The sequence below is a fragment of the Sorex araneus genome, chromosome 5, assembly GCF_027595985.1.
Source record: "Sorex araneus isolate mSorAra2 chromosome 5, mSorAra2.pri, whole genome shotgun sequence".
NCBI lineage: Eukaryota > Metazoa > Chordata > Mammalia > Eulipotyphla > Soricidae > Sorex > Sorex araneus.
This window is the reverse complement of record NC_073306.1, coordinates 210,120,644-210,141,558: the sequence shown is the minus strand read 5'-3', so window position 1 is coordinate 210,141,558 and position 20,915 is coordinate 210,120,644. Positions and strand designations below refer to the sequence as shown.

Sequence of the window (20,915 nt, the reverse complement as noted above, 5' to 3'; positions counted from 1 at the left end):
GAACAAAACAAATCAGCATCCCTGTATTTGCCAAATCCACTCATTGGAGTTTTACTTCGTTATTATGTGTGCCAACCTCGTGAGATGTATCTCGTTATTGTTTGGATTTGCATTTCCCGAGAATGAGTGATGCACTGTTTGACTCATACGCCTTTTGGCTATTAGTATATCTTTGAGAAAGTTTCTTTTTTTCTCTCTCTCCAAGTTTTTGATGGGGTTGGTGGTTTTTCTCTTGTAAAGACTCTTCCAGTGCTGGGGCTGGAGCGATAGCACAGCGGGTAGGGCGTTTGCCTTGCACTCGGTCGACCCGGGTTCGAATCCCAGCATCCCATATGGTCCCCTGAGCACCGCCAGGAGTAATTCCTGAGTGTAGAACCAGGAGTAACCCCTGTGCATTGCCCCGGGTGTGACCCAAAAAAAGCAAAAAAAAAAAAAAAAAAGACTCTTCCAGTGCTTTATGTTTCTTGGATAGCAAATCTTTATTGGATGAGTAGTGGGCAAATCTTTTCTCCCAGTCTGGCATTGCCCTTGTATTCTTTTTATTTACTTATGTATTTATCATTTCCTTTGAGGTGCAGAAGCTTCTTGATATAATGAAATTCGTTGATCTTTGCTTTTCTTTGCTTGGCCATTGGCATTATACCATGGAAGATATCTCTAGTTTCTCTGTCATGAAGTGACCTAGCCCCTATGAACTCCACCCACCGTCTAACACTCTGGGGTGTAGCTCCTTGGACCAACAGTGGTCCGGTGTTTGAATGCCACCCGCATAAACGAATTTAAAACAAAAAACAAAACCCAACCAGCCACTTTGTTTCTGATGATTCTTAGTATATGAGGCTAACTTTCTGCTGTTCTACATTTGAATTTGCTGCTTGTTTTATATGTCTGTTGTTTTCCTCTGTTTTTAAATCTGCGTTTTTGTGTGGAGAGTTCCTTGGTGATTCTCCCCATTTCTTCATATTTTTCTTCTAAACATCTTTGCTTTAGATTTTTGTTTTGTGGTTATCCTGGGGATTATATCCTATTTTGATGCTTAGAAGGTCTCTGAGTGCTGCTAACAGGCTCATCTCCCTCACCTGACCACATGAGGGCTTTCCTCTATCATGTTTGCACCGTGTCATAATACTTATGCTCCCTTTATTGCATTCCTCTCTCTCCCACTCTTCGATATTTCATAATTTTTTATTTCTTCTTTTTTTAAAGAATTCCTTTTGGTACTTCTTATAGAACAGATACAGTGGTAGTAAACGAAATAGCTTTAGTTTATCTGAAAAATCCTTTATTTTTCCATCATGAAAATTTTTTAGAATATTCTTACCTGACAATTTGACTTTTTTCCCCCTGCCTTTGGGCCACACCTGGTGATCCCATCCCGGGGCTCTGCACTCAGGAGTCACTCCAGGTGCTGCTGGGGGGACCATAAGGATGCCAGGGCTGGAACCCAGGGGGGCTGCGTGCAGGGCAAGCAAGCCTGGTCTGATCTGCCCTATCTCCTGTGCTCTCTGGCCCTGAATTTGCCTCTTTATAATGAAAATATATCACTCCACACTCCTCGTGCTGGGCTGTCCAATGAAAGCCTGTCAGAGGTGTCTCGGTGTTTGTTTTCTGTCCCTTGTAGCCTTCAGCGCCTTGATCACTAACTTTTGATCATGTAAGGATGGTGTGTCTCGGCGTATGACCTTGGGACGCACATGCAGCCGTCCTCTCTGCTTCCTTGACCCCTCTGGGGCTTTGCAAAGTTCCCAGCTATTGTTGCTTTGAGTGCGGGACTCCACTCCCTTCCTGCCCTCCTCACCCGTCATTCCCAGAGCTCTCACGCCTGCCCCTCTTCCGGAGGCCAATGCTTGCCCCTGGATGTCCCTCTCTCTCTTTTCTGCTGTTGCTTTGCTGTTGATTTCCATCTTTAGTTTCTGATATCCTTTTTCTTTTTCTTTTTGGGTCACACCCGGCAATGCACAGGGGTTATTCCTGGCTCTGCACTCAGGAATTACCCCGGCGGTGCTCAGGGGACCACATGGGATGCTGGGAATCGAACCTGGGTCGGCTGCGTGCAAGGCAAACGCCCTCCCCGCTGTGCTATCGCTCCAGCCCCCAGTTTCTGATATTCCTGATGTTGCACGGCTGTAGTGCGGCCGCTTGTTCTGCACCCCTCCTGTGTTGGGAACTGTTTTATGTTTAACGTATGGGATTTCTGGGCCGAATGAGATTTCTCCTCCTTCTTTGTTACCTCCTCCGCCTCTTTTCTTTCTTTTTCTCAGTGACCCGTTGCCTTTGCCTGAGGAATTATTCCCCCTAAGGTTTGCCACATGCTTACCTGCAGATTTTTTTTTTCCCCCTCCCGGGCTGGGGGCCGCCTCTCTTGTCTTCCTGCAGGTGGCGCTGTGACCTTAATGTTCCTTTGTTTCTGTGACAATGGGGAGGACGGGGGTCCTGGGGGCTAGGAGAAGTCACGTGGTTGGTGACAGCGTTGCCAAGGAAACCGCTCCGAAGGACACTCCAGACTCTCCTGCCCGGCAACAGCGCAGCCACCCCCGCTGGGCGCCAGCTCCCAGCGGCCGCCTGCTGGGTGTGGGCGGGGCGGGAGGGAGCCGAGTCCTTTGTCCCCAGCCCGGTGCTGCGGGCCGCGTGGCCGCTCACCCCTCTGAAGGGGGCACTGTGATTTCTGAGTGGAGTCGGCCCCTGGGTGTTGGCTGCTGTGGGACGCCCCCACCCCCACCCGCCCCCCCACCGCCCCTGCTATTCCCACATGTGCAGGGTTTGTCGCTGGGGCCCTGGGGAGGGTCGTCTCGAGTCTGGTCCTGGTTCTGCCTGGGGGGGGGGGGGGCAGAGAGCCTGGCTCCAGGCTGTCCTCTCTGCCCAGGGCGGAGGGTCTTGTGTGAAGGCGATCAGGGAGCATGACACAGGCCTCTCCTCTGCTCTCGGCATAAGCGCGTCCTTCCCAGGCCCAGCAGGATGCGGCCCTTTGATCCTCACCAGCTCCGGGCTGGGGACGGCTTTAGGCGTCCGACCTTGGGATTTGGGCCCCGGCCACCCACATCCCCGCGTCTCTGTGGGCTGGGCACCCCAGAAGGATCTTCCTTCCCAGGCTTTCTCGGGATTGTCGAGCCGCCCTGTGGCGCGGGCGGCGTCCTGACAGGGAAATGCCATGGAAGTTTGCTTTCGTCCTGGTTCTGCTGCCCCTCGATCAACTCCGAGGGTCTGTTTGCTTCTGAGCATACAAATGAGTTGAGGACTGGAGAGAGAACACAGCAGGTAGGGCGCTGGCCTCGCCCGGGACCCACCTAGCGAGGCTCCATCCCCGGCATCCCGTAGGGTCCTCCGAGCACTGCCAAGGATGATTCCTGAGTGCAGAGTCAGGAAGCTGCCAGCTGTGGCCCCAGAACAAACAAAAAATTATTTCAAAGTACCTTTTTCAACTGGAGGGGTGTGTGTGTGTGTGTGTGTGTGTGTGTGTGTGTGTGTGTAAGGGAGAGAGACAGAGAGTAAATGTGCGTGTGTGACTGTGTGTGAGTCTGTGTGTGTGCGTGTGTATGAGACAGTGTGTGTGTTCGTGCGTGTAAGACTGTGTATGTGTGTGTGCGAGAGTGTGTGTGGGCATGCATGTAAGACTCTCTGTGTGTATGTGTGTGTGTGTGTGCATGTGGTCACAAAACAGAAATTCTGGCTAACTTAAGCCCGAAGCAAGTTTGCTGGAAAATTCTAGAGCGGTCACCCATGGAAGAACAGCAGAAGAACCAGGGCGAGAAGGGGCAGCTCAGGCTCCCAGATGGGTCTTGTGACACTGGGGATGGGGAGGACGGGGGTCCTGGGGCTAGGAGAAGTCACATGGTTGGTGACAGCGTTGCCAAGGAAACCGCTCCGAAGGACACTCCAGACTCTCCTGCCCGGCAACAGCGCAGCCACCCCCGCTGGTATTAACCTTTGCTGCAGCTGGGGTCAGTTTGCTCCAGTCTCTCTGTCCTTGTGACGTCACTGAGGCTCGAGTGGCCTGCAGGAGAGAAGGTCTCTGAGTGCTGGGGACTCCCGGCCCGGTCCTTGCTCCAGACAGTGGCTGCTAGAGCAGCGAGCCCCGGCTTCGTGCACCCCTGACCCGCGCCTGCGGGCTGTCCGTGCACGGCTCAGGCCCAGCACTGGAGCCTGTGGTCGACCGTCTGGCCTCAGCCTCTCCGCACCCGCCAGCCGGTCGCCGTCCTGGGACTGGGGTGGACAGCCCACGGTCTCGAGGGTCCGTCTTACCGACACTTCACACCAGGCTGGAGTCACTCCCCCAGAGCTAGGCTTTGCTATGGGAAAAAGGGGAAACGGGAGCTGGATGGCCACGAAATGGCCGGTCTCCACTGCAGGGCCAGCGTGATGCGTTTTGTTAGCGAATTGCTGTAGAAGTGAAGGGCAAACACAACACGGTCATCAGTTCCTCACACAGATACATGTCGATGTGAAGTACAGGGCATGTGGTCAGGCCCTTCTCACCAAGGTGACAGCGGCTCTGGGACCGTGATCTTCCTGGGCTTTGTTTTGTTTTAATTTGGAGATGCTCAGGGGTCATTCTGGGCTCTGCACTCAGGAATCACTCCTGGCAGTGCTCAGGGCACCATATGCGATGCTGGGGATCGAACCCGGGTCAGCCGCGTGCAAGGAAAGTGCCATCCACGCTGTGCTCTAGCTCTGGCTCCTGGCCTCCTTGTTGTGAAGGTGGCATGAGCACAAAATTCCCCTTAAAGAACTTTCCAAGGTGAAATCCCAGGATTGCCTGTTTCTTCCCAGTTTGGATGAGGTGCGACTGGGCCACGCCTGGCAGTAAGTACCGGGGGACCACTCTGCGTGCAGTACTTGGGGGTTACTCCCAGTGGGCTGAGGGACCCAGCTGGTGCCTGGAGTTGAACTTGAGGCTCCTGTATGCAAAGCATATGGCCCAGCTCATTAAAAAGCTGTTTCTTTTTCTTATTGTGAAGGCCTGCATTGTTTCTACACACAGGGCCTTTAAAATCGCATCAGAATATATGCAAAAAAATTTTGTCGGGGAGGCATGTGGGCTACACTCGCAATGCTCAGGGGTTCCTCCTGGCTCTGCACTCAGGAATTGCCCCTGGCGGGGCTCAGGGGATGCGGGAGATTGGGCCCGGGGTGGCTCGTCATGACGAGGGAGCTACCCACTGTACTATCTCTCTATTCTTGCAAAAAAAAAAAAAGTTCTTAGTTCAGAATACATAAGTTAGAGACTCGTGATGGCTGTAGCTTGTTAAGAAAGACGTATATTTGAAAGGAACTTAAAACTCCATGGAAACTGACATCTCAAGAGGGGGTGATATCCTTGTACGAATGAAAATTATTTCAATTGAAGTATGATTAATTATAAATGCCTCTTCATTTCTAGTTATTTTCTTTTTCCTTAAGTAAGGGGCTAGTGGATATTCTTACTCATCTTTTATAGATTTTGTTTAACTTAAATTTCCTTGTTTTGTTTTTGGGCCGCACCTAAGTGGTACTTAGGACTTCCTCCTGGCTCTGTGTTCAGGGATCAGTCCTGCAAGTGCTCAGGAGACTGTACGAGGCGCCAGGGATCGAACCTGAGCCAGCTACATGCAAAAGAAGCATCTTGCCTGCTGTACTATCTCTCCAGCCCCAGTATTTGTTTTAATCTGTTGGACATTTTAAAACTCGCTAGTTGCTAGCTATATGAAGTAGCGCAGTAGTTGAAGTAGAAACTCCTCGCAGCGTCTCACCCGGAGTTCCTGTCACCCGACTCTTCTGCTAGACCAGATGAGCGAGCGAAACTTCATCTGTATTTCTTGGTCATCAAAGAATCAATTCATATATCTGCCAGTGCTTTGTTGTGATAGTTTTTAAGCTATATTTACTTTTTAAAAAATATAGTGCTAGCCTGAATTAGGTTACCAATTAAAACCAATCCGATCTTCCTTCATTACTATGATTACGTGTACACGTACCGTGCGGTGCGGCTCTGTATTGAGTAAACAGGTAGTTTAATTTGCAATCACTCCAGCGCGGGGGAGCGTAATTGCACGTCTCTTACTTGAACCCTCTCTAAGCCGTAATGTCAAGACTGTTTGTTTGCTCATTGATTAGCAGGCAGCGCGGCGTGACTGCTGGGTTCCGTCCCCGGGAGAGGCAGGTGCCCCTGGGAGGGGGGACAGTGAGGGCAGAGCCAGCCGGAGTTCCAGGCCTGACACTCCAGTACGCATAGACCCTCGGGGACCTTGGTGCTGCCTACACACATCAGTTGGTCTCTTTTAGGACTTGGTCCTTTTGTATCTGGAAATGTGGGCCTTTAGAACCCCTTCACCCGTCCTGACCCCTCCTCACTGTCTCGTGCAGTTACATATAATTTATAGGATGACAGTTCGGACTTGCATACTCTGGACTCTGTGTGAGACGTCTGTCTGTCTGTCTGTCTGTCTGTCTGTCTGTCTGTCTGTTTGGGGGGACCCACACCCAGTGATGCTCAGGGGTTACTCCTGGATCTGCACTCAAGAATTGGGTCAGGGGCCGTATGGGATGCCGGGGGTGGAACCTGGGTCGGCCGTGGGCAAGGCAAGCGCCTTCCCTGCTGGATCGTCTCTCGGGCCTAGATGCCCGTTTAGGGCCCACCCTTTCTTCTTGTTGTGATGGTCTTTTCTAACAATTTAATGATTTATTTATTATTTAATTGAACCACCATGAGCTACAGTTACAAAGCATTCATGTTTGAGTTTCAGTCATACAATGATCGAACACCCAACCCTCCACCAGTGCACATTCCCCACCACCAATGTCCCCCGGTATACCCCCCCCAATCCCACCCCTCCCCCTGCCTCCATCGCAGACAGTTTCCCACAGACTCTCGCTCTACTTTTGGGCATTATTTGCAGTACAGATACTGAGAGGCTATCACGTTTGGTCCTTTATCTACTTTCAGCACACACCTCCCGTCCCGAGCAATCCCTCCAACCATCACTGACTCAGTGACCCCTTCTCCATCCCAGCTGCCTTCTCCCCCAGCCCACGAGGCAGGCTGCCCACCACTGAGCAATTCTCCTGGCCCCTGTGTCTACTGTCCTTGGGTGTCAGCCTCGCAGTATATTATTTTATGTTGATGTGATGGACCTAGTGGGCCTGGTCTTGGCACGTTCTAGTCACGGTTCACACCCCCAGGTGCTGTGCTCACCATGTGACTCTGCCTTATCCAGGCACAAGCGTGCCAGGGGCTCCCAGGCCAGTGCTCGTGTCTGGTGCCCTGGGCTGTGCTCCAGCCACAGAGAGCAGAGCTGCAGGGACGCTGGTTGGTGCCATGGCAGCGTCGGGGATGGAACATGAGCCTCATGGCACCTGGGGGGCCACAGCCCAGCTCTCCACACATCTGAGAGCAGAGGATCCTCTTCCTTCGCAGGTTCGGTCCCCGGCACTGCACGGGGCACCCCCAGCTCCGCCAGGAGTGACCTCTGCGTGCAGAGCCAGGATGAGCCCTGAGCACCGCCAGACATGCGCCCAAACCACAGCAATCCTTCCTTTATCATTTAAAGGCCGTAGCTTTGTGTTTGGGGAGGTTAGAAATACATGGAGGAGCATCAGCTCAGTGGTGGGGCTGGGGCGAGACTTTCACCGGCTGTGTGGTTTTAGCCGGTTACTTGGCTTTGCTACTGTGTCTCTTCCACTCTCAGCTGGCGCCACTGTTTCTACTTTCAGGGTGGGAGGCTCCCTGAGCTTGCTCTTACCAACAAAGGTCTTTGGCCAAACTTGTCTTGCCCGTCATGTCTTTTATTTATTTTTATTTTTTGCTTTTTGGGTCATACCCAGCGATGCTCAGGGGTTACTCCTGGCTTTGCACTCAGGAATCACTCCTGGCGGTGCTTGGGGGACCATATGGGATGCCGGGGATCGAACCCGGGTTGGCTGCGTGCAATGCAAACGCCCTACCCGCTGTGCTATCGCTCCGGCCCCCGTCATGTCTTTTAAATATATATATATATATTTTAGTTAGTAGTCTTATTGAAAGAAATTTACTTAGCTAAATTTCTCTTACTTAAGCAATGAGATAAAAGTTACCTAGATAAAAGGGTGGGGGTGAGACAAGAGAACAAAATGTAAAAAAAAAATTAAAAATTAATAAAATAGTGAAAAAGGAAAGAACACAGTCTTCCTCCGAGGCCAGAGTCCACGTTGTCTCGCAGGAGTGAACTTGGTCAGCAGCGGGTCAGTGCTCTGCCTTTCAGAGCAGAGAAAAAGCAGAATCAGGATCTGGGAGGAAAAACTGATCACAACCAAGGGCCACGTCCTCCTCCTTCCGGCGCCCAGGCCTTCTCCCTCTGCACAGGAAGTCGTCCCGGCCGGCTGCTCCGTGCTGAGAGGCGGGAACGCCGCTGCCCTTGCTCTGCAGGTGGGACTGGGCAGCCGGGCCCCAGGCTTGCCCGAGCTGCAGTGCCAGCTAGAGCAGGATGGCGGTGCGGACCGCAGGAGTCTGGCTCCTCTCTCCACCCTGCCCCCTCCACCCCTGCACCCCCACCGCCTTCCCCTTAGAGAGGAGGGAAGGGGAAGTGGTGTCAGCTGCTTTCCAAGCTCCCTTTGAGACTGTGTTCCGAGCTGGTGGCTGCCTGCTACCCCCCACCCCCACCCATAGACCTTGGGACTGAAATTTCCACATATTCAAAGTAGTGTTTCGAAACCCACAAAAACAAATAATTAGCGGTTTTGAATTTGACTGAATCAATGCTGAATTCCTTGGGTAAGAGAGATCGCATTTCCCGGCAGATGTCTCCCGGGCGGGAGCTAATGTGCCTGTCTAGAACCAGGCAGATGGAAAACCCAGGTATTTGGGATTTGGGACGGAATCTCCAGGCTCGCAGGGAGTGGGGAATGGGCGGCCTCCCCCCTCTGCCCGCCCTCCAGGAGCCTGGCAGTCACGCCCAGGAACTGCCTCCGGTGCCATAGAAGCTCATTAACGACCGTGATCTAGAGACACTGACAAATAAACCTCTCGGAAGAGAGCAACGCGAGCGCAACAGGCTGCAGGGATGCCTCCGGACTCCAGAGCCACCGTCCAGTTAAAAAAATAAAAATTAAATTAACCTCAGGGGTTTCACCATATTTAAAACTTTAGAATTCCTGGAGCAACTTCTCATACTCTACTCCACTGACACACCAAGACAAGGGCTTAGAGCCTCCAGGGTGAGCTGCAACAAGCTTCACACGCTTTGCTCTAAGGGAACTTTCGGGGATACTTTTTAGTGGATTATTTATAACAAGCAATATAAACTAAATTATTTAGGTCCACTTTGGGGGCAGACTTTGGAGGTTGGGGTGGGGAAACACTTGAAATATGGTGGTGGGAAGGCGTGATAGTGATGGAATTGGTGTTGGAATAGTAAACGTAGTAAATTATTGTGAACGACTTGGTAAAAATAAAATTTAAAAAATAGAATGCAAGCAGACCTCTGGTCTGTATGGAGACTTCACATTTCCCAAGACAAGTAGAAAATCTGGCTTTCAAGTATGACTTATGAGAAGTTGCCCAGGTCTGAGTGAAAGGTTAATTGCATGTCTCTTACTTGATTACTCTTACTCTGATTCTGCATGGTTTACTTCTTAAACACAAACTGGGGCTGGAGCGATAGCACAGCGGGTAGGGCATTTGCCTTGCATGCGACCAACCTGGGTTGGAATCCCAGCATCCCGTATGGTCCCCTGGGTGCCGCCAGGGATAATTCCTGAGTGCAGAGCCAGGAGTAACCCCTGTGCATCACCAGGTATGACCCAAAAAGAAGAAAAAAACACAACAAAACCCCAAAACTTCTTAAACACAAACTGAGATCTCAGGGTCCCTGTGCATGATCAAGATTATAGCATTAGCTTGGTGTCTTTGTCTTGGGGACAGGAGGCACTTGTCGTAGCTTGTTCCTCTACTTGTATGCAAATGGCTCTGGGACATTACCAGGAACTTAAATGAAGGAGACAACTGTGATCTTCAAGTTGGATGAAACTTTGACCAGTTCTGTGACTATTACTTGCCTTTGATAGTATATTTTCTTCAACCCTAAACTGGAGGGAGTATTTCTGCTTTTAGAGTGAGCAGCTGCATGAGCTTGTACTTACAAGATTTATAACCTCAGGGCTGGCGAGTTATTACAAAAGAAAAGGCAGTGAACATGCACCAGCTCACCTGGGTCCTGTCCTGGCACCACGGATGGTTCCCCAAGCACTGCCAGGAGTGATCCCTGAGCACAGAGGCAGGAGTAAGCCCGGAGCACCACCAAGTGCAGTTCTCTTCCCCCAAAGCTTCCCCCAAAGCTTCCCCCAAAGCTTCCCCCAAAGCTTCCCCCAAAGCTTCCCCCTTAGTTGCTTCAGTTGTTCTCCAAAAGTGAAAATACCTCTCACCCGCTGAATTGGGCCCCAGATAAAACTCGGCAGCCCCTCAGTGATTAGACTACAGGTACTTAACTCCCAGGTAGGATATACTTGACTTTCGTAGGACACGCTTTGAAAGAAATGCCCTCATTTAGTTGCAGGAAGCTGTCGGGGTCCTGGCCGGTCGACCCCTGCACGCTGGAGTATGATCCCCCGAAGTCGCCGGACTTACACCCTAAAGGGGAGGGAGGAAGTGGGTAGGGGGAAGCCTCTGCCTTGGCCCTCTGTGCACCTCGGGATTCGTGCCGCTGCCACCAAGAAAGAAACCGAGAAAGAACGCCACGGAGTGGGGGGAGTCTGGTGGTGAAGCAGTTCTCCGTCTGTTGGCCCTTACACAGGGGTTCTTACACATGCATTCAGGGGGGCATTCTCATGGACAGCACGTTCTTCCCGCCGGGCTCGGAACAGATGTCAGTCAGTGATTTACATATCTTGCTCTCAGGGCCGGGTTATCAGGATGGGCAGGTGGTCGCGGTCACGTCCCTCATCCTCAACCAGAGTATCTACATGTGGGGAGTGCTGGAGCCAGCCCCCGGGCCTTTGCAAACAGGGCCGGCTCTTGCTTCCAGGAGCAGGAGATTTGGTCGAAGTCTCAGGCTGGCTGCTGAGACCCTGACCGTAAGCCATATTAAAGCTGAGCTTTAATGACACTTCCTTAGAAGGTGGATCTAACACAAGCCACCTGAAGCATCTTTCACGGTCTGGTGACGACAACTTGCGTTGGCAGAGTCAAAGTTGCTAGGTACAGCCTTGCTGGGAAGGAGCTCAGTCACGTGTCAGGTGCAGACAGCTTCTGTTTGGATGTCATTCGTTGGCGTTTCAGAGAAAGGGCGTTTAAGCCTCAACAAAGACTGGCTTGAGTTTTCGTCGCCCAAACATTCCTGATGTGTTCATAGATCTGATCGAATCAGGCCATTAAAATCTACGTGTTTGGGCTCTCTGCCGAGATGTGACCCAAGCGGTCACACATGCGCGGCCTCTCCACTGCTGAATGACCATGACCCCGGAGGCCACCTATCTACTTTCGGCACCAGCAGCTTCTTGCAGAAATGTCTCTAGGCTGTGAACTAAGCCACGGCCCCATGCCGCCCCAGGAGGGGAAAGGTTTTTCTCTCTCGGCTTTTCATTTTGCGGGGGGCGGGGGGATGGTGTGGCGACCACCATATTATAAGGGCCACTAAAGAGAGGTACAAGCTTGCAATGATGCAATTTCTGGCAGAAATTTCCCTGGACTTAGTTACTAAAATACAGAAATCCAAGACCTCATATCTCTTCATTCTCAGCAATGGAAAACAAATTATCAAATACTTCCTTTTCAGCAGGTCTGATTTGGGTTGAGGGGGGGAGACTCCAAACAATAATAGTGAGTTTTTTGTTGAAATATTGAATGTAATCAAAGTAAAGTGAAAATTATTATGTAGACAGGCTGGGGGTTGTGGGTGGGAGGGGAGTTATCCTGGGGTTCTTGGTGGTGGAACATGTGCACTGGTGAAGGGATGGGTGTTGGATCATTGTATGACTGAGACTTAAGCCTGAAAGCTTTGTAACTTTCCACATGGGGATTCAATTAGAAAAAAAAAAACAAACTAGGGGCTGGAGCAATAGCACAGCGGGTAGGGTGTTTGCCTTGCACACGGCCAACTTGGGTTCGATTCCCAGCATCCCATATGGTCCCCTGAGCACCGCCAGGGGTAACTCCTGAGTGCAGAGCCAGGAGTAACCCCTGTGCATTACCGGGTGTGACCCAAAAACAAACAAACAAAAAAAAACTACGTGTATGTGTCATGCAAGTCACGCAACCTTCCAGTGACACCTAGCTCAGTTTTCAGCCTTAGAAACAGTGCCTGGTGCCAGCACCTGCTTGTGGGAGCTGTGTGCTAACCGCTGTTGTATTTGCCCGTGGACTGGGTCTTTCTCGTCACACCCTGGTTACTGTGGTAGTATCTCTTAGATACTGCAATGTATTGGCCTCTCTTAGCTACAAGCTGAGCTGTGGCTTTAGGTTTCTCGCTCTAATCAGCCTCCCCGTGAGCGCCACGAGTGGGAGAGAGGTTCGAGGCTCTCCCTCACTGCAGAGGGGCATGAGGCTGGTCCCCTGACGCTGGCGCTCTCCTCCTGGTGCTCCTGCTGCCCCATGCGGCCCTCCGTGGTCTCCGTGACTGACTGCTCTTTCTTCTCTCGTTCTTTCAAGCGAAGGAAGGCCACGGCCCGGCTGAGTGAGGACCCAGGAGGGAGCGTGGCCGAGCCGCCCGGCCCGCAGAACAGTTCCTGCGGCCAGAAGATCTTCGGGGTCCCTCTGCAGGAGCTGCAGCAGCGGGGGCTCACCGAGCACGGGGTCCCCACCCTGGTGGGAACCCTGGTCGACTTCTTGACCGAGTATGGTGAGTGCACCCACGCTCAGCTCTGCCGGTTCACCGTTCTCTGGGGCTCGCCAGACAGGTTGCCAGCATGCATCAGCTCCAACGCATTCGGCTGCTTGTGGAAACACCTTCGCTGGGGCAGCAGATGATGGTCTAACCTGCCTTTTCCTCTTGGGGAGACTGTTAAGAGTCTTCTTGGGGCAGGAATGGGAGTGTAGGGGTAGGGTACTTACTCTGGCACCCCGTCTGGTCCCCTGAGCCTGCCAACAGTCATCCCTCAGCATCGCTGGGTGTGGTCCAAAAATCAAAAGAGAGGGGAAAAAAATTTTTTTTTTTGCTGCTGTTGTGGTGGGTTTTCTTTTCCTTGAGTGGTGGGGGGGGCACACCTGGTGGTCCTCAGGCTTGCTTGTGGCTCTGTACTCAGAAATCACTTGTAGCAGTGCTCGGGGACCAAGGTACTGGGGAATCACGTCCAGGAAACCGCATGCAAGGCAAGTGCTTTACCCCTGGACTCTGCAAGCCAGCGTTCTTTATGTTTACAGTATTGTGACCCTCCTGACTTTAATAACTGACACATCTAACTTGAGATGATTTCCAGCTGGAAGTGTTAGCAGATGTTCCCAAATGTTTTTGGTCTCTTGTACCTTTTTAGGAAAAAGCATCAGTCAACTCTTTCTTGTCTTCTGAACAAACCAGGACATCCCCTGAATGCACCCCCTCCCCTTTCCCCAGGGCCTGCTGCCGTCCTGGGATCATTCCAGTGGCCCCAGGGAGGAGCAGAGGTGGGGGTCTCCCACTTGCCTAAGTTCTAGACTGTTCAAATATTAACAGGGAGTTCTCTTGATTCATTGCATTCCGAGCGATGGTGTTTTATTATAACGGACTGCTGTCAGCTTCCCAGTTTCAGTCAACAAAGAACTCACCGGATGATCTGGTTTCTTTCGTACACTCACGATGGACTCTAGGGAAAAAACAGGGTGTACAGTCTGTGGTCCTGGGGGTTCCCTTTCCTTTGGGATGATTTAGGCATGTAGAACCTTTGGGGAGTGAATGGTCTAGGCTGCGTGACAGAAAGATGCATGCCAATTATCTCTCTGTTACTCAGGATGGGTTGCTTTATAGCTCAATTTTTATGGTTTTGTCAAAAAATAGATGTCAAAACCTAGAAAATCTGAAAAACACCTTCCTGCGGACCCTACCTTCATTGTGCTTTTTGTCTGTTTGTTTTGGGGGCTCCACTGGCAGTGCTTGGGGCTTTTCCTGGCCCTGAGTTCAAGGGTCACTCTCCTTGGGTCTCGGGGAACCCCGTGTGCTGCCGGGGGTGGAACCTGGGCCGGCCATGTGCAAGGCCAGTGCCCTGCCCACTGTCCTCTCTCTCTGGGCCCTTCCACTCATGCTCTTTAAAGAAGGCCAGTAGGGTGGGAGAGTCCTAAACTATTTGACGCATTCCTAAAAGCTTTCACTTGATAGGGAAGCGTCGAGGTGGGGCTTGGGCTTTTTCAAAAACATTTTCTTTCTTGAGAATTTCTAATCTTATGCAAGACTGTAAGACTCCTCGTGGAAGAGAATAGAAATTTTGAGAGGATTTTCTGGTGGTGTTTGTGGGGATTTAATGCTCAAACTGGAGATGTCAAAGGAACCTTCTATCCGGGAGCCGGAAGCACGGTCCAGCACTGGCAGAACCCTGCACGGAGCAGCCGTTGGCTCCCCGAGAGGAGAGGCCCTCACCCTGGGCCGGGGCTTCACGGCAGAGACCGGGGGCCACAGAAGTCAGGAGTTTGGGCTGAAACATCAGCGATACCCTGGCACTAACGATGCAGATGAGAAATCAGCGTTTCATTGGGGAAAACGAAGCTGGCAGTTTTCCTCTGTTGGAATTATCTCTTTGTTTTTGGGTAAACTGCAAAGGGCAGAAATCTTAAAGACTAGCTCGCACTTGTGCTCTTCTGAATAAAGCCATCCAACAGTTAAACACACTCGGAATTACGGACTACATGGTAGCCGAAATGGAATGTTGGCCTCAGGATCTGGGAAGCAGGGGCTGTTAAATTAGAACATCAACCTGACTCACTTATGCACTCAGTGGCAGTTAAAACACTATTCTACCACGAGCGTTCTACTTATTTTGATACAAGTGGATCTCCAGATAATCCATCCTTTATTTTAATAGGTTTGTTTGGTGCAGTGCATTTGGTCACCATCCAAAATAGTTCTAATTTGGCATAATTAGTGTTCTGCTCTGTCCTCCAAAACCACCACTTGACTGGTAATAGCCTCGTGAGGTTATTACAAATGTGAAATAATTTTTGTATTTTTAATTCTTATAAAATTAAAGTTCACTTACATGGTTCAAGATGCAGGATGTTATGAAAGAAAATTCTCTCTCACAAAAACCTGTTTCCTGACACTCACGTCTCCTCCCAGGAGCAAGAGAGCTGCACTTCACATGACTAAACCATACCATGCATTCAAAGTCTTTTAAAAGGCAATAGGATATTTTTAAAGTTATTCCACTTCCCATAAAGACCTGTATTCGCCGATTCTCCTCTCCCCACCCCCACCCCAGCTCTGTTCTGTACATGAACACAAGTGGCACCAGTTGCACCCCTTGTTTCATTGATTGACTTCTGATTGTTCCTTGTCTTTCCAGACTACAAATGTCTACCTGTGACTACACGTGACAGCTACAGTGACAGCCTTCGACAGGTGGCACTTCAGCACCCTTAAGTGTATCTGACTTTCTGAAAATGACCTGCTGTGGTGCCGTGGATAGATGCATGTACTTAATGCTGGCGCGTCAGCTGGCTTCATCCTTGCAGTATGAGAAGTTTGGCACTAGGGGGCCGGAGCGATAGCACAGCGGGGAGGGCGTTTGCCTTGCACGCGGCCGACCCGGGTTCGATTCCCAGCATCCCATATGGTCCCCCAGCACCGCCAGGAGAAATTCCTGAGTGCAGAGCCAGGAGTAACCCCTGTGCATCACTGGGTGTGGCCCAAAAAAAGCAAAAAAAAAAAAAGTTTGGCACTAGTTGAGCTAGAGATTGTTTTTCTTCTGCCTCTTCTTAAGTTTACTCTTAGGCCTCAGTAGGGTACATGCAGGCAAAGTGAACTAGCTCTGTTAGTGAAATCTGTCCATCAACCTTAACCGGGACCGTGAAGTGAGATTTACTGTGGAGTCTTCCCGGCATGCACAGGCAGTGGCGACACACACATCTGCAGAGCCTGACCTGACCCCTGCTTGGGAAGGCTTCGTGATCAGTCACTGTTCGGCCCACTGGAAGCCTCTGCCTGGACGTTACAGTAGCATGCTGGGCTGGGAAGGGGGCTTCAAGGGCTGAAGTGAACGTGGAAATTCCAGGTTCATTCCTAGGATCCACATGGTCCCTAGAGCAGCACCTGGGGGGACCCCTGAATCCCAAGAACCACAGGGTTCCTCAGATCCCATTGGGGTGATCCCCAAATCCTGGGAACCACCTGGTCCCTAGAACACCATCAGGATGATCCCTGAGCATCAAGCCAGCAGCAGCATCAGAACACACACACACACACACACACACACACACACACACACACACATGAAAAACCCAAACCAAAAACATGAGAGCCTAATTAAAATGAAAAATACTCTGTTACTATCCAAAGAGCCTATATCTTTGAAGGTTAATATGAATTTTGAAGCTACTGTAGTTTTAATTCCTTCGTGCCCCTGAACCCAGCCATCCGCTGGCAGTGTTCCCCGAATGCAGAAGCAGGAGTAAGTCTTGGACATGGGCCCCAAAACAAAAACCAAAAGAAGAAGAAGAAGGCAAAAAAAACTGTCTTTAATTTTACTTCTTTTTATTTCGGGCCACACTCAGCGGTGCTCAGGGATCACTCCTGGCAGACTCGGAGAACCATATGGGTGCCAGGGACTGAACATGGGTCAGTTGTGTGTAAGGTAAGAGCTTTAGTCACTCTATCCCGCTCCCACTTTCATTTTTTTGTTTGTTTTTTATTTTATTTTATTTTTTTATTGAGTCAACTCGAGATACAATGACAAAGCTTTCATGGTCGGGTTTCAGTCACACAATGATCCAACACCCCTCCCTCGACCAGTGCACATTTCCCATCACCGGGGACCGAGTTTCCCTCCCAACACCTCCCCGACCCAGCCTGCCTCTGGGGCAGGCACTTTTACTTTCATTTCTTTAAACAACAAGAAAATCTTTATTAGTCTTTCAAAGGAGAATATTACGCTCTTCCTCAGTACCTGACCTTGCTGGGTGCTGTCAGGCCCACTCAGCACGGGGTGAGGGGTGCTAGGCAGGGGCTGGAGGAAGAGTGGGGGCTTCGCGTGCCACCCCCAGGGCCACAGGCACTGACATCTCGTCGTCATTTTCTGGGCCAAAGTCTCCGGTTCTGGCAAATTTTAGCTTCTGGGATGTTTAGTTTCTAATGATAATCACACACACACACACACACACACACACACACACACGTATATATGAATGGGGCAGTTTATAAAAAATGCCATAGGGGGCTGCCGGGGTTGGACGTGTTGCCATGAGGCGGGGTTTGTGGCTATGAAAATAATCACCGCTAAATCTACAGAACAACGTTTTCAAAAAGTAAAAAATGAGGGGCTGGAGAGATAGCACAGTGGGTAGGGTGTTTGCCTTGCACGCGGCTGACCCAGGTTCGATTCCCAGCATCCCATATGGTCCCCTGAGCACGGCCAGGGGTAATTCCTGAGTGCAGAGCCAGGAGTAACCCCTGTGCATCGCCGGGTGTGACCCAAAAAGCAAAAAAAAAAAAAAAAAAAAGTAAAAAATGAAAACTCAAATTCTCTTGTGTAGCAGATAGGAAAATGAATGCATGGGTGAAGCAAAAATGAGCAGGCCACCGAGAGACAGTTCAGCAGATAGGGTGTTTGCCTTCCGTCCAGGCCGACCCCTGGTTTAACCCCCTGCACCCCATCGGGGTCTCTGAGCCCTGCCAGGAAGGATCCTTCAGTACAGAGCCAGGAGGCAGCCCCGAGAACTGGTCAGACCCGACTTCTTCAGTATGGAAGGAAACAGCGTGTTAGATTAGTTATCTGCTGCTGCAGAACGGATTTTCCCAAAGCACAGTCGATGAGAACTCTGACATTGATTTTCTCAGCGTCACTGCGTCAGGAATCCAGGCCCTGCCCTGGTGTCCTCTGGCTAACAGCCTCCCACACATCGGGCCGCTCGAAGTCTGTGACCTTGCGCTTGGCTGAGTCACGCCAGGACCCGACGGCACCAGAAGAGGCGTCTTGCTCCTCTGCCGATGCTGCTCAGGATTCATTTCTTGGGGGGGCGTTGACCCGAGGTCTCCATTACTCACTGCTCGGTTCTCCCTGCTGGGTTTACCATGGAAACCAGACTGAGAGGCTAGTTACCACTGACTCACCATCAGAGACAGGGAGGCGAGGGGGAGAGAGGGGGGGAGGAGAGAGAGAGAGTGAGAGAGGAGGAGAGCGTGAGGGTGGAGAGAGAGGAGAGAGGACGGAGTGGATGGAGGAAGGGAAAGAGGAGGGAGAGGAGAGTGACGCAGAGTGACAGAGAGGAGGCGGGTGGGGAGGGCAAATAGGTGTCACGGTCCTTCTCAGGACTGAGTTGAAGCTGACCAGCTTAGAGGCTGGTCACTAGGGCAGCGCAGGGGACGGGGTCACACGTGAGCGTGGGCTCACGGGCATCAGTGGAGGGGAGAGAGGAAATACTACTCTTGAACCCCCGACTGGCCCTTGTCTGACTCCTTGGTGCCGGGCCTTCCGGGGGCACGGCGGGGGGCTAAATATTTTTAATGTCACCCCAGGCTTCACAAAGCATCACAAGACTGGAGATAGAATACATACCAGTTTTTTTTTTCTTTTTGGGTCACACCCGGCGATGCTCAGGGGTTACTTTCTGGATCTGCACTCAGGAATCACTCCTGGTGTTGCTCAGGGGACCCTATGGGATGCCGTGGTCAAACCTGAGTCAGCCGTGTGCCGGGCAAATGCCTCCCCCGCCCCTCCATTTTTGCTTTTTGAGCCACACCCAGCGATGCTAAGGAGTTCCTCCTGGCTCATGCACTCAGGAATTACTCCTTCCTGGCAGTGCTGGGGGACCATATGGGATGCTGGGGATTGAACCTGGGTCCACCGCGTGTAAGGCAAATACCCTACCCACTGTGCTATCACTCCGGCCCCCCCACTGTCAGGTTTTCCTCGGGTTCTTCTCAGCCAAATAATTTGTCTGTGTTGGAGAATGGCCGTTATTTTGCAGGGGGCTGTGCTTTGGGCCGCACCCAGCCGTGCTCAGGGGTCACTCCCGGCGGGACTGCATGTAGTGTTGGGGTCAGCCATGGCCAGGGCAAATGCAGCCCCCTGTAACTCTCTCTCGTCAGCACAGGATTCTTACTCACTGAGGTGTAAGTGTAACTGTGCAGAGTTACACTTACACCGTCTGCATAGTTACACCCACACCTCAGTACAGCCAAACTCCTTTACGGCTCTGGGGCCACCCCAGTCCCTCCGGGGTGAGTCTGGACAGGGCTCGGGGCACCGCGCATGCCAGGGGTTGACCCTGGTCTCCTGAATGCGCTCGAGCCCTCGAAGCTATTTGCTTGGGTCACGGAAACCAGGCGGAGAAACTAGTCAGCCACTGACTCATCGGAGGGGACGGGAGGGGAGAGTAAAGGTCAGCAAAACTGAGCTTCATGGACGTGTTCTCTTTTTCTTCAGAAAAAGCAGCAGGTGAGAAGGGGCTGAGGGTTCGAGGCGCCTCTGTCCGCAGCAGGGCGTGACCGGCGTCAGCTGGTCCTTGTTCGGCTTGTCCCCGAGGCTCTCGCCAGGCCTGAGTCCTCGGACCGCCGTTCTCGGGAAGACGTTTCTCAGCCATCGGCAGCCAAGTGCAAGGTCACGACTAGCCACTCGCGACCCCCTGGCCCCGGCTTCCTTGCTGCCGTGTCTCCTGGAAGCCGGCGTGCCCAGCCAAGGTCACCGCCTCCCACCCCCGCCTCTCCTCGTCCTTCCCGGGGCCTCCTCCCCGGGTCCGAGTTCTCGGTTTCCCTTTCCTGTCCGTATGTGCCAGCGCCCCACGTCGCCTTCGTTCTCGCCTTTGTTCCCTTCCCTCTGCGTCTCCGCAGGGGCCTTCCCGGGCACCGAGTGCGAGTGCGTCAGATGCGGCTTGTTCTCTCGTGCTCTGAGCCGCCCCTTCTGCCCTCGGCTGGCACTGCTGTGCGCTGTCCAGTGGCCCACACTGGCCCGTGGCCACGCGGTTGTGACACTCACACACTGTTGCAGGGCACTCCGTGTGGTGGCACCGGGGTTAGGCCGGGCCATGCCAGGAACCCAGGGGTGAAACTCTCGCCTCCCGCTCTGCAGGGTGCTCTGGCCGCCCGAGACGCGGGCAGGGCCCTGGGACCCCCGAGCACGTTCCCTCTGACCCTCCACTCAGAGCTGCGGTGATGCCGGCTTAGCTGTTACTCGGTCTCCTGACCCGACCCTGTTCCTTTCATCTATGACCCCACCACTCTCGACCCAAACACCTCCGCGTTTGGAGGGACACACCCAGGGGTGCTCAGCCGACTCCCCGCTCTGTGCTCAGGGATCACTCCTGAGGGACCGTGCGCAGTTCTGGGGATCAGATGCGAGGCAGGTGCCTTCACCATGGTCCTTTCTCTCCACTTTGCACCCCCATTCTATTTTTTGTGCGTTTTTTGGGTCACACCTGGTGATGTACAGGGGTCACTCCTGGCTCTGCACTCAGGAATCACTCCTGGTGGTGCTCAGGAGACCATATGGGATGCTGGGAATCGAACCCGGGTCGGCCGCGTGCAAGGCAAATGCCCTACCTGCTGTGCTATTGCTCCAGCCCTGCACCCCCATTCTTTGTTTTTGTTTTTGGGGTTCTTTTTGCTTTTGGGGTCACACCCGGTAATGCACAGGGGTCACTCCTGGCTCTGCACTCAGGAACTACCCCCGGCGGTGCTCAGGGGACCATATGGGATGCTGGGAATCGAACCCGGGCCGGCCCTGTGCAAGGCAAACGCCCTCCCCGCTGTGCTATCGCTCCAGCCCCAAAGCACCCCCATTCTTAATTCTCCTTTCTTCACACTGTCCTGCGGGTGGGTGATGGTCCTGTGAGTTCTGATGCTTCACCCTCTGGA

The 20,915-nt window shown here is 52.2% G+C and overlaps 1 protein-coding gene across 1 annotated transcript in view; it reads left to right on the top strand.

The window, feature by feature from the left end:
• FAM13A (family with sequence similarity 13 member A) overlaps window positions 1–20,915 on the top strand; it is a 246,164-nt gene that overhangs the window by 5,333 nt on the left and 219,916 nt on the right. The window contains exon 2 of the mRNA XM_055138786.1: window positions 12,593–12,782. Within this exon, the coding sequence (XP_054994761.1) occupies window positions 12,593–12,782 (190 nt within the window). The remainder of the gene's footprint in view (window positions 1–12,592; window positions 12,783–20,915) is intronic.